Below are 13,644 nucleotides of genomic sequence, written 5' to 3'. Positions count from 1 at the left end.
AAGTTGTTCATTTCGTCGTCATGGTTGAATTAGTCTTGGCACTTGGCATTAATAAGATCACTCTGATCAAACTCAAACTAAGTTTGTTCAGGAAGTTGGGTTTCTTTGTCAGCTTTTGCTTTTTTTTCACCGTCTTTTAGCTCTGTTTTGTTCTCTTAATGTAATTGTAGTGCCTTGGCTTTTAGTGATCATTCAGTCCATGTACCTTAATTTCTTATATGCGTTGTTTTGGAATGCATTTTTCATTTTCCTTCTCTCTTTCTTTAAACTACCTTCAAAATGTATAATTTTTATGTTTGGCTTGATTGTTTATTTACTAAGCCATAATGGGGTTTATAAGAATTACTGCTATTTTTTTATTAATTGGGCTAATGAAGATCTAACAAGAAACCAGAAGACAAACTGCAAACGAAATTCACTTGTTTCTAATCCTGCCTCTGATCCTTTTTCCTCACGATTAGAAAGCATCATGCCAATTAATAAAAATTTCATTGATCAATTTTATATTTGGTTTCGACAAGATTAACAAATTGTGTATCTCATCTCTATTTCATTTTAAATCCAACCAATCCAACTCTTTTTCCAACCTCTTTGTCACTTCTTGTTTTCCTTGATGATAGAGTTTGTGTTTCATGCTGTGTCCCATTGATGAGTGTGTACTGTTGCTAAAGGTAAAAAGAAAATGAGTAAACTACAGTTGAAAGGATGCATGTCCACACTTGTATTCATATCAATAGGTAAATATAGAAACCAATTCAAGAGTCACACCAAATAATAGAATTCATACAATAAAAAAATAGTAAAATGAAAGTTTAAAATTTAATTTATTTTTGAAAAAAAGGCAAAAATCTAAGACCAAGAGGGGAAGAAAGGGTTGTGATCTAGTTAGCGGTGGGCATGAATTAAGGGGAATGGTTACGCTTCTAAGAATTAAGAATTGTTAAGATTCTAAGATTAGAGACACATTGATTTGATTAAATCGAAGTGAAGCAGAGACAATACACAATTGACAACGTGACTTTTCTCTAAATGTAATGTAAAATATGGTGGCGTTATTGATGTGGCACTCTCTAACGGGAGGTGATAGGTGATTTTTGTCAACAACTGCAATAGGATTCAATCAATCTACCATTTATATCATTGACTATTTTTGTATATTTTTATTTATTGCTACAATATTAAAATGAAAATTTTATTCTATAAAATTAATATATATTACTAATTCAATGACATTAATAATTTTCACTATCAAAGTAGGGTAATGAGCTAGGTTAGAAAATAATTAGATAAGGAAACAAAATTCATTTCCCTTCCAACTGTCATCTTTGCCACAATAGTTAGTCTATCACACTAACCCTCACCCTTTTAGAGCTCATTACCCTACTTCATGCTTGTAATTGAATGTTTAAAAATGATTTGTTTTTTTTAAAAAAAAGGCAAAAATCCAAGGTCAAGAGAGGAAGAAAGGGTTGTGATCCATTTAATAGAGGGAATGAATTAAGGAAAATGGTAAAACTTCTTAGAATTGGTTAGTTTCTGAAATGAAATATGTGTTGGATTGGTTGGATTGAAGTAAAGTGAAGACAAGACACAAAAAACATTAATTTCTCCAATGTAGAATTGAGGTGAAAATATGTGGCACTCTCTAATTGGAGTAGACAGGTGATTTTCATCGACAAATTATAATAAAATTCAATTAATCTACCATTAATATCATTGATTATTTTTGTATATTTTAATTTATAGCTACACAATATTAAAATGAAAAATGTATTTTATGAAATTAATATATATTACTAAATAAATGACATTAATAAATGTCACTGTTAAAATCAATATTTTTTTTGCATGCTGAGGGAGTTAGGTTATAAAATAATTAGATAAGAAATAAATTCCTTTCCTTTCTAACTTTCATCGTTGTCCCAATAGTCCATCACCCTAAGCTTCACCCTTTTAGAGCTCATTGCCCTACTTCATGCCTATAATTGAAAGTTTAAAATAATTTATTTTGAAAAAATGAAAAAATCCAAGGCCAAGAAAGGAAGAAAATGGTGGTGATCCATTTAGTATTGGGCACGGATCAAGGGAAATGGTAAAGCTTCTAAGAATTGGTTAGACTCTAAAATGAAAGATGTGTTGATCAAAGTGAAGCTAAGACAAAACACAAAAAACATTAATTTTCTCCAATGTAGAATTGAGGTGACATTACGTGGCACTCTCTAATTGGAGGAGATAGGTGATTTTCATCCACAAACTATAATAGGATTCAATTAATCTACCATTTATATCATCGATTATTTTTGTATATTTTTACTTATTGCTACAGTATTAAAATGAAAAACGCATTCCATAATAATAAATATATTTTACTAATTAAATGACATTAATAAATTCCACTATTAAAGTCAGCATGCTTTTTAGATTGAAGGTTACAAACAATTAAATAAGAAAAAAAAAACTTCCTAATCTAACTCTCATTATTGTCGCAAGAGTTCATCACTCCAACCTTCACCCTTTTAGAGGTTTTACCCCTACTTCATTCTTGTAGTTGTCGAAACCAAAAAGGCTCATCCACATCTACCTCCTATTTCTCTTTTTTTCATTCATTGTCCTTGCTTACCTCTGTCTTTGAATCCCTTCACATTTAGGTCCTAACTTTATCTTCTTCTCTAGTCTCAAAATCCATGACATCGAACTTGTCTCATATGCCATGGTTTCTAGGTAAATGGATTTATCACATTTGATTTAGTCTCTTTCTGTTGTGGTGCGTTTGAACGTGTGTGAGCAAGTTTTATGTTGTAGACATGAGGAAGGATAACATCAAGGTGTTTATGATGCATTCTCTAATTGGATGAGTTGTAAAGCCCCAATCATTTTAATTTGATAATTGAATGATAACTTGGTTGTTTTATTGTTCTTGGTGCTTTACCCATTTTTTGTCTTTTGATTTGAGTAGTGTGAAATTGTGTGTGGATACATGTTAGTCGTCATTTACGACTAACTTTTGTATAGAAAAGTTTTATAAAATATTTGTCTTTTCTCCAATTTATGGTTCTTTTTGTAGGTTTGTACATATTTTTTGGTTTAGTTTAATTTTGTTTAGTAGAAATGCCCAACATTGTGAATTTAACGTGTTTCAACTTCAATTTTAGGTAAAAATGATGAAATTTGTGAAGGCTTGCAGCTGGTGTCTCGCTAAGCGAGGCTTGTGCGCTTAGCGAGAATCATGCAATAAGCGAGGCACTCAACCCGCTTAGCAAGTTGGGAGAATCTGAGAAGCATCTGCGCGCTCAGCGCGTCATCAGCTCGCTCAATGAGACGTTTGTCTCTTCCTGCGCTAAGTGTGCCCAGCTCGCTCAGCGGATATTCACTAACTCGCGCTAAGTGTAAAAATGGCGCTAAGCGAGCCTTCAAGGACAGAAAGCCCCTTTTAAGGCTAAAGTTGGAAAAATCAAGGAGTTCATCTGAGAGAGCAGAACAGAGGTGCAAAACAGAGCAAGGAAGCCAAAAATCTCAGCTTTAAAGAGGATCTTAGGTTTAGGAGCAATTTCTAGGTTCCTAGAGGTGGAGGAGACATCTCCACCACTGTGTAATATGTTATTTTCTTCTTAAACCCTCATCTTGTAGCTGAAAGGTGTTGCCTTGTGATGGAAGGCTAAGTATCTTTGTTGGGAAATTCTGCTAAAACTTGATGTAAATTCTTAACTATCTATTTAAAGTTGTTTTATGTGTTCATTGCTTCTATCTGCACTTAATTATTGCATGCTTTTGGTCTGATAACCCATTTGTGTGTAAAGTTAGGATTTTTAGCATTGGAAAATGTATTAATCCTTAGAACTGGATAAAGCAGGGCTAGATAACTGCATTGCTAGACATAGAGTGATCGAGGCCGTACCCGAATAAAATAAACATTAAAATGCAGTAACTAGGAAATGATCCTAGGTCGTTTCCCAACGAGCAATGATAAACCAATTGTTCATAACAGATAGTAGGAAAATAATAACGAATTGGGGGGGGGGGTTGTTTGCTTTTGTAAATTAAACAGTGAATAGATGTGAATTATAAAATATCAGAATTAAAACACATTGCACCCCCTTGATTCACAAGCAAGTCTCTTATCCTAGGTTACGAGAGTTTATCCTTTATCAGCTCAACCACGTAATCCAACCCTAAATTAAATTACTAAGCGAAATTTAACATAAGGCATTCATTATGTGATTAAGCAACACATACACCAATTAATCATAAACGATCATTAAAGCATGAACGTAAATTAAGCGCAAAGACAATTAATCAAGCACTAAGCATGCATGAATTAATAGCAACAAATTTAAAGTAATTAGTGAAGAGGAAAAACTGAACATAATTTAATAGTAATAATAAAACCTCAAAGAGTACTGTGCTTGATCCTCAAGAGAAAAAAACGCTGGAGACTTAGCCTTCCATTAATCAATAGAGAATGAAATTATAGATTGAAGAACGAAATTTTATTGCTGAAACAAAAAGTAAAAATTGGAATTGCAAAACGAAAAAGTGTCTGAAAGAAGAAAAGCCTAAAACTAAAAACGAAAAATAGGAGAGAGGAGAGGAGAGAAGAGAGGGCCTAAACTAGAACCTTGGTGCTGTTATATAGTTTTCCAGCTTCAAAGCTTACAAATCTGTTTTAAATCCAAGCCTATAAATAAAATAAAAATCAAATCTAGATAAGATAAGATCTAGATGAAATAATATATACATAAGATCAAATCTAAATAATATCTAGATAAGATAAAATTTTGTTGAATAAAATAGTCTGCCCTCTTCAAGTCCAAGCCCAATTCTGGATTCAAGCCCAATGCTTCATTAATTCTTGAAATTAGATTAAAAACATCAAATTAGCTGAATGGGCTCAAATAATAAAACTGCCTAATTAATTTGACAATTAAGATTAATCAGTACTTAAAATGGTGCAAAAAGGGTTAAGAAATAGGAGAAAATATTGGAACATCACAGAGTGCAGGGTTTTAGTTTTTGATATGCTGTGATTGTAATTCTGTTCGGTTAGACTAAGTTTGACGAGACATCCGAGAATGAGATTTAATTAGAATTAGTCCATTCACGCGAGGAATTGGTGTTTGGTATATTAGTTCTCAGCATAGAACACAGAAATAACATTAAATAGAATAAATATTTTAATTACATCAAGCGTTCAGTAGAAGGACCCAACATTTTAATCATTTGTTTTCTCTCCCGTTCTGATAAGCGTATTTGTAGTTATTTTAGATTTACAGCACATACATCTTTGATTTAATTATTTTTACATGGCTTTATATCAATGTCTGCTTATTGAATGAAACTTCACCAAATGAAACAAGTTCCCTGAGTTCGATACTCGATTTCTTACCATTTTATTATTACTTTAACGACTCGGTACACTTTCCGATAAAGTTCGGGACCGTCCTAGAGTTCGAACAAAGTTTTTGGCGCCATTGCCGGGGAACTTCTTTCCATTTGGGAAGTCTAGTTCAGTTTGTAGGCATCAATTCTTTATTCTTTGATTATTTGTTTGTGTGAATAATTAGTTAGTTCAGAATTTGTTTTTCTCTTGAATTGGTTAACCACTATTCTTGCTAGTGCTTTGTATGCATCATAGATCTTTTGCAGGTGATTTGGTTGATTTGGACATGGAGATTGAAGCTACTTGCAGAAGAAACAACACAGAAAGGTAGAGAGAAATCTTGCAAGAAAGGGCAGTACCAATTCTAGAGGAGCCTTGTTCATCGGAGTCATCTTCCAGTTTTCCAGAAACAAGGGAATCCAAAACTGCAGTGCCTGAAGCCGACATAATGGATGAAGAGCAACCTAGAAGAGTAACCCTTAAAGACTACTCAAGTTCTATTGTGCCGCAGTTTTTCACTAGCATTGTGCGGCCAGAGGTTCAAGCGCATAATATTACCTATCCTCATTCACTAATTCAGCTGATACAGGGTAACCTATTCCATGGTTTGCCCAATGAAGACCCGTATGCACATCTAGCCACTTACATTGAAATTTGTAATACAGTCAGAATTGTTGGTGTGCTGGAAGATGCTGTTAGGTTGAGTCTGTTTTCATTTTCATTGTTTGGAGACGCAAAAAGATGGCTTCATTCATTTAAAGGCAACAATCTAAAGACTTGGGATGAAGTGGTTGAAAAATTCTTGAAGAAATATTTCCCAGAGTCCAAGACTGCAAAAGGAAAGGCTGCCATCTCTTCCTTCCACTAGTTTCCAGATGAATCCTTAAGTAAGGCATTGGAAAGATTTTGTAGCTTGCTGCGAAAGACCCCTACTCATGGATTTTCAGAACCGATATAGCTCAACATATTCATTGACGGGTTGAGGCCACAATCGAAGCAACTCTTAGATGCTTCTGTAGGGGGCAAAATAAAATTGAAGACCCCTGAAGAAGCCATGGAATTAATTGAGAATATGGCTGCAAGTGATCACGCAATACTGCGTGATAGGACTCATATCCCTACCAAAAGAAGTTTGCTAGAGCTCTCATCCTAGGATGCACTTTTGGCACAGAACAAGTTGATGTCCAAGAAGCTTGAGACATTGACCGAAACCTTAAGTAAGTTGCCAAACAAATTTAATGTTAATCAACCTTCCCATTTCGCTGTTTTGCAGGTAGGAGGTTGCAGCATTTGTGGTGGAGCTCACGAGTCTGGTTGTTGTATTCCCATTGATGATTCTGCACAAGAAGTGAACTACATGGGAGGGAATCAGCCCAGACAAGGTTATAATGCAGGAGGATATTCAAGTTTTCAGCATGGTTCAAATTTTAATCAGCAACAAGGGCAATGGAGAGCCCACCCTGGCAATCAATTCAACAAAGAGTAGGGTGGACCATCTAATAGGCCTCGGCAACAGAGGCCTAGCCTATATGAGAGAACCACAAAGCTGGAGAAGACCCTTGCTTAGTTTACGCAGGTTTCAATGTCCAACCACAAGAGCACGAAGTCAGCCATCAAAAACCTTGAAATCTAAGTGGGGCAACTGGCCAAACAGATTGTAGAAAAATCTTCTAGTAATTTTGGAGCGAACACTAAGAAGAATCCAAAAGAAGAATGCAAGGTTGTGATGACCAGAGGTAGGAGGGCCATTACGATTGAGGATGAGGATAGGACAATTGAGGATAACCAAGAACTAGTAGTTGTTGAAGAAGAGGAAGATGAGAAGGAAAAATAAGGTAATCAGTTGAGGGAGGATAAAATAAAAGAGAATGAGAAAGAAAAAGAAGGAGAAGAGAAAAATAAGAATGAGAAGGAAATAAATGTAGAAGAAAAAGAAGGAAAAGAAAAACAAAAACAAAAAGAAAATGAAAAAAAATGAAAAAGAGAAAGAGAAAGAGGAGAAGAGAATAACTAAGAGTGAGCTGGCTCATGAAAAGAAGAGAGAGGCTAGTCCATCTACAGGGAAAGAGGTGCCATACCCTTTGGTACCCTCAAAGAAAGACAAGGAGCGGCACCTAGCTCGCTTCCTTGATATCTTCAAGAAGTTAGAGATTACTATGCCCTTTGGAGAGGCCTTACAGCAGATGCCACTCTACTCAAAGTTCCTGAAAGATTTGCTAACCAAAAAGAGCAAGTACATACAAAGTGACACCATTGTTATGGAGGGAAATTGTAGTGCAGTGATTCAACGGATCCTTCCACTGAAGCACAAAGATCCTGGAAGTGTCACTATACCATGCTATATTGGTGCTGTGTTTGTTGGCAAAGCTCTCATTGACTTCGGAGCTAGTATAAATTTAATGCCACTCTCCATGTGCAGGAGGTTAGGAGAGATGGAAATTATGCCAACCAATTTGACACTTCAATTAGCAGATCGTTCTGTTACCAGACCCTATGGCATTATTGAAGATGTTTTGGTTAGAGTGAAGCATTTCACTTTCCCAGCTGACTTTGTAGTGATGGACATCGAAGAGGATACTGAGATCTCCTTGATCTTGGTTCGTCCCTTCATGCTGACTGCTAGCTGTGTAGTGGACATGGGAAAGAAAAAGCTTGAGATGGGAATTAATGATTAGAAGATAAAATTTGATTTGTTTGATGAAGACAAACATTTGCTCAGCTAGAATGTCTATTTAGAGGTAAATGAAGTATGGGAAGAGATGGTTTTGAAGGTGGGAACCAAATTTGATCTAGACCCATGAAGTAAGATGCGTCAAGCTAATGACGTTAAGAGAGATCTTGCTGGGAGGCAACCCAGTCCTTTTTAATTTTATGTTCACTGTATTTAGTTTGAGAATACTTGTTTGTGATTGTTTGAATAATTCATCAGCATGATTTGCATTGTTACATGGGGTTGATCAAGCTTCTCTGGAAGCTGTGGATAGGAACACTTAGAAAATTTTTTTAGTCATCCACTCGCTCAGCATGCCTCGTGTGCTAAGCGAATGATCCTTCATGCGCTGAGCAAGCCACTTCTCGCGCTAAGCGCATCAACCCCTATTTATTGGCTGAAGGGGTTTTGCTGAGCAAGCCCTGTACGCTAAGCCCAAAAACTTCTCTGGAATTTTATCTTTTGGAATTGGGCTAAGCGAGTCATCTCGCTAAGCGCACAACTTCATCTCGCTAAGCGCCCACTGCGCGCTAAGCGCAATTCCTTCTCTGTTGGACCTTATTTTGAATTGGGCCCAACGGGTCAGCCCGCTAAGCCCAAATCCCTCTCGGGTTTGGAATTACGTTAAGTGAGAGTCTCTCACTAAACGAGCCACACTGCTAAATCAGGAAGCATTTTATTCGCTAAGCTGGCCCATGGCCCGCTAAGCAAGAGTTGCAGACCAATCAGAGCTGTAGAACTCGCTAAGTGCGACCCTTCGCGCTAAGCCCAATTTCTTCTCTGGAATGTCATGTTTTCAAATTGGGCTGAGCGAGTCTACCCGCTAAGCGCATGAGTTTGAATTCTGAAAACTCAAAAGTCATTGAGTGCTCGCTTAGCGAGTCACCCACACTAAGCGAGGCAGTCGAAACTGCCAAAAATAAGGCTTAACTGCCTTATGAAGTTTTCTTTTGTGCAAAAATTAAAACACTTCTCACTCTCATCCCTTGCATCCTACACTCATCTGCATTGTGCTTCTACGCATTCTCTACTTCTTTGTGCTTCCTCTTGCTCATCTCTTACTACAATCCAAGTAAGTAATCCCTACTTAGCACTTTATTTTTGCTTTGAACCATAGGGTAGATGCCTTACTGTAACTTCTTTAAAATTTTGATTTTGTGCTTTGCAATGTTGCTGTTAGGTTAGTCTTTAGATGCTATGCTATTAGGGGTTTATTTTCGCACACAATGTACATGCTTTTGTGCTGTTTTGATTAGGTTTTGAGGCCTAATAGAGGCCTATGGTAGGGGGTTGAAAAGCCCCAAGTATTTCTGGATTTTTCGATGACCTCGCTAAGTGAGCCTGCTCGCTAAGCGAGTTCATCAATTTCTTTTGATTTTCTAGGATTTTGGATGAACTCGCTTAGCTGGCCCTGTCCTGCTAAGCGCGTTCATCATTTTTGAACACATGTTTGAATGTTTGTATGAACTTGCTAAGCCATTGCACCTTGGGCTTAACGAGTATTTAAATTTCCAGTTTTTATTTTCAATTAGTATGATCTCGCTTAATCGGCTTGCCACGCTTAGCGAGCTAGATGCTTAGGTCAGACTCTTAGAGTTTTTTTGTCTTCTGTTGGTGGCTAAGCGAGTCCTCTCGCTAAGCCACTCAGCCACTGTTGGCCGAATAAGCCTGGGCTAAGCGAGTCAGTCTCGCTAAGCCCAAGGCATTTGTGTTTTTCCTTGATTTTGTTCATGCGCTAAGTGAGCCCTGCTCGCTAAGTGCAATTTCTTCTCTATTTTGTTTATTTTTGGAATTGGACTTAGCGAGCCTGCTTGCTAAGCAAATTTTGTTCCAGAGGTCTGTTTAGGCAAAGCGTCTGCTGGCACTAAGCCTGTTTAGTGTGTCACACTAAGCGAGCCTGTCTCGCTAAGCGCAATTAGCTCTCTATGAGAGAATAAGGCTTAGCGAGTCATGCTCGCTTAGCCACTGTGCTATTTCAGCTAAGCGAGTGTGTCTCGCTTAGCCAAAGTCTTTGTTTTTGTGTTGTCGTGCTAAGCGCGCTCTGCGCGCTAAGCGAGTGTTGTTATTTTCATAAGGAGCGCTAAGCGAGTTAGTCTCGCTAAGCGCCCAGTTTGTTTTTCAGTTTTATTTTTCTATTTTCAGTTGAAACAAAAACCTTTCTAACTTGATTCTTGTGCTCATTTTTTGATGCAGATGACCTCCAAAAAGAGGAAAGGCATAGCATCTCGGCCCAAGAGCCTTATGATACCACTAGATTGACTTCTAAAGAGGCCTGGGAACGTTACTCAGAATATTCACTCCCGGAACATCCTTCCGAAGAGGAATGTTAATCTTTTCATCACAAAATATGACGAATTCCGCCGTGAGCTGATCAGGCAGAACTGACATAAGGCCTTGACCCAGTTCATGGACGAGCACATTGATGTGGCCCTGGTCAAGGAGTTTTACTCGAACCTGTATGACCCTGAAGACAAATCACCAAAACAGGTTTGAGTAAGAGGGCGGCTAATTAAGTTTGATACGACATCACTAAATGACTTCCTGGAGACGCCACCAGTCATTCAGCCAGGGGAGCAGTACCCCTCATACTCTATTTTTTGCAGGTCGCGCATGGATCCTCAGGAGCTTGCCTCCAAGCTTTGCATTCCAAGGCGCGGATTTGTTTTTAATGCTGAAGGAGCACCTTGGAAGCTCCTGAGGAAGGATCTAACGAGGCCCAGACCTGGAGCGTTCTGTCATATTCTAACCTCGCCCATACTTCTCATACCTCTTATCTGAACATGGATCGGGCGAGGTTAATTTATGGACTTGTGATGAAGATGGACATGGACGTGGGCTTCCTCATTTCACACTAAATTTCTCAGATGGCCTAGTCCAACTCCTCGAGTCTCGGCTTTCCAACCCTCATTTCTTCACTCTGCGTGGCCCGAGGAGTAGTCTCATATTCTTTGACCTTTGAGTCCCTCATCCCTGCCATTAATTTGGCATACATAAAGAAGAACTGCTGGAACCTGGACGATCCCATGATCAAATTTCCAGGGACCCGCAAGGCACAGGCTCGAGGATCTGACGGTCCATCTTCAGCTGCTTCTCCTGCTCCTGCATCCTCTGCTCCTACTCCTTCTCCAGCTCCAGCCCCTTCTACTTCAGCACCACCACTTCCATCAGCTTTAGTTCAGACTGGCACCTTTACTCCATCATCATTATCATTCTAGTGCCGATGCTCCGAGGTCACAGCTCCTATGTTGTAGAGCATCCATCGTGGCTTATGCCTGGTGATGCAAAGTATGCATGACTTGGCTCAACATCAACCTATTATCAGCATGGATGAGTTCATGGCACAGGTGGCCTAGCCAGGAGTCCAGCCTTTTCCTTTGGGGGGAGGTAAGGCTTCTGCAACCCAAAAGCCTCAATCAGAGCCTGAGGTTGCTCATGAGGCCACTCCAGAGGCGACTCCACAGGTTTCACATGCTACTTCACCTTTCGTGGAGGTCTTTGAGGGTGAAGAAGGCGTTGAAGACACCAACTATGCAGCAGATCTATAGGCGGTGCAGAGTACCTGGGATCCCTGGCCTACAACAACACAAGAGACACCTCAGCCAGCCTAGGATACTCCATCTTCACCTCATGATGAGCCTGCATCAGCTCAGGACGAGCCCACACTAGTTCAGGATGATTGTTGACAGGAATTTTATTTATTTTTCTGCTTTAGATACATTTTATTTTTAGTTTATGTTTTAGTACAGTTTTTATGTTCAGTTTACTTAGTTAGAAAATTTTGAAAGCTTGTTGAACAGTTCACAGTTTGATTGATATTGCAGTGGTTTGGTTTGATTTAAAATCTTGTGTTTGTTGAGTGAATTGGATTGATCAATGGCATGAATTGAGTGAATTGTAATGCGTAGATCATATGCTTTGAATGAATATTCAGTAATTAGAAGATAAAGAACATGGATTAGGTACATGGTTGAAAATGTTAGTTGGTTTGATAGATTGATTGTGAAGATAATCACTAGCCACAACCCGGTGAGTGTGTGATCATTAATTATGAGAGAACGACTAACATTGAGTACCGATGTTTGCATGAATCTCTAATTATTGAACAAATGCATGAGTTTGAAGATGATGAAGGCCATGATTGACTTAAATAGCTACTTAGCCAAAAAGCTTGCCTTGTGCATGAATGAATTATCCCTTGCACCCATGTTGAGCTGAAAATTTGATTGATTGACTTGAACCCCGAGCCTATAAATTGTAGTCTCCATCTACCTTGTCTTAGGTTGTAGGAGAGCATCATAGTTCAAGGCAAATTTGTCCCAAATTTGGGGGAGTTTATTGGGTGACAGCAATTATAGTAAGAAGATGACAACACACACAACAAAATCAATAAGCAGCAAGTAAAAGTTGCTAAAAAAAATTAAAAAAAGAAGAGAAATTCCAAAAATAAAAGCTAAGTTAAGTGTGTGCTGTTGTCAAAGCTAAGTACTATAAATATTGAAAGGCAAGTAATTGAAGCTGGAATGAAAGAGAAAAAAGGTTGATCTAAGGATGAATGCTCTCCTAGAACTTAAGATTTTTGCATCCTAGAAAAACCATATTTTGTTTGCAGCCCAGCCTCATTACAAGCCAAGAAAAGTCCTTCGGATTCAATTTGTGTGTTTATGACTGTATGGCATGAGATGAATTGCAAAGATTGAGACTTGTGTTGGTTGTTGATTGAGAAATAGCCTTAAACACTTGTGCTTGAGAGAAACAGTGATCGTGAGGCATTGGCTTGTTGAATCTTCCTTGATATTTGTCTTGCCTGCTAGCTTATTTCACTTGTGTACCTAATTATCATGTTCATATCTTTGAAAAGCTGCATATCTTATGAAAAAATGTTGATTGAAGCATTGTATGCCACTTGTGTCATGTTATTGAATGCTTGGAAACAAACATAATTTTGAATAACCACTGTGAGCTTGTTACTTGAGGACAAGTGAACTGTTCTTTCTTTGCTTGAGGACAAGCAAAACTGTAAATTTGGGGGAGTTTGTTAGTTGTCATTTACGACTAACTTTTGTATAGAAAAGTTTTATAAAATGTTTGTCTTTTCCCCAATTTATGGTTCTTTTTGTAGGTTTGTACATATTTTTAGGTTTAGTTTAATTTTGTTCAGTAGAAATGCCCAACATTGTGAATTTAATGTGTTTCAACTTCAATTTTTGGTAAAAAGGATGAAATTTGTGAAGGCTTACAACTGGTGTCTCACTAAGCGAGGCTTGTGCGCTTAGCGAGAATCATGCGCTAAGCGAGACACTCAGCCCGCTTAGCGAGTTGGGAGAATCTAAGAAGCATCAGTGCGCTCAATGCGTCATCAGCTCGCTCAGTGAGACGTTTGTCTCTTCCTGCGCTAAGCGCGCCCAGCTCGCTCAGCGGATATTCACTAACTCGCGCTAAGCGCGAAAATGGCGCTAAGCGAGTCTTCGAGGACAGAAAGCCCTTTTTAAGGCTAAAGTTGGAAAAATCAAAGAGTTCGTCTGAGAGAGAAAAACAGAGGCACAAAACAGAGCAAGGA

The 13,644-nt window shown here is 38.2% G+C and overlaps 1 protein-coding gene across 1 annotated transcript; it reads left to right on the top strand.

The window, feature by feature from the left end:
* Positions 1-7,533: 7,533 nt before the first annotated feature.
* LOC114378969 lies at positions 7,534-8,052 on the top strand. Its single transcript, XM_028337546.1, has one exon. The coding sequence runs from the start codon at positions 7,534-7,536 to the stop codon at positions 8,050-8,052; it is 519 nt and encodes a 172-aa protein (XP_028193347.1).
* Positions 8,053-13,644: the final 5,592 nt, after the last annotated feature.

Source organism: Glycine soja, chromosome 12 (assembly GCF_004193775.1).
Source record: "Glycine soja cultivar W05 chromosome 12, ASM419377v2, whole genome shotgun sequence".
NCBI classification, from domain to species: Eukaryota; Viridiplantae; Streptophyta; class Magnoliopsida; order Fabales; family Fabaceae; genus Glycine; species Glycine soja.
Note: the sequence above shows the minus strand (reverse complement) of the source record. Positions and strands in the feature narration are given on the sequence as shown.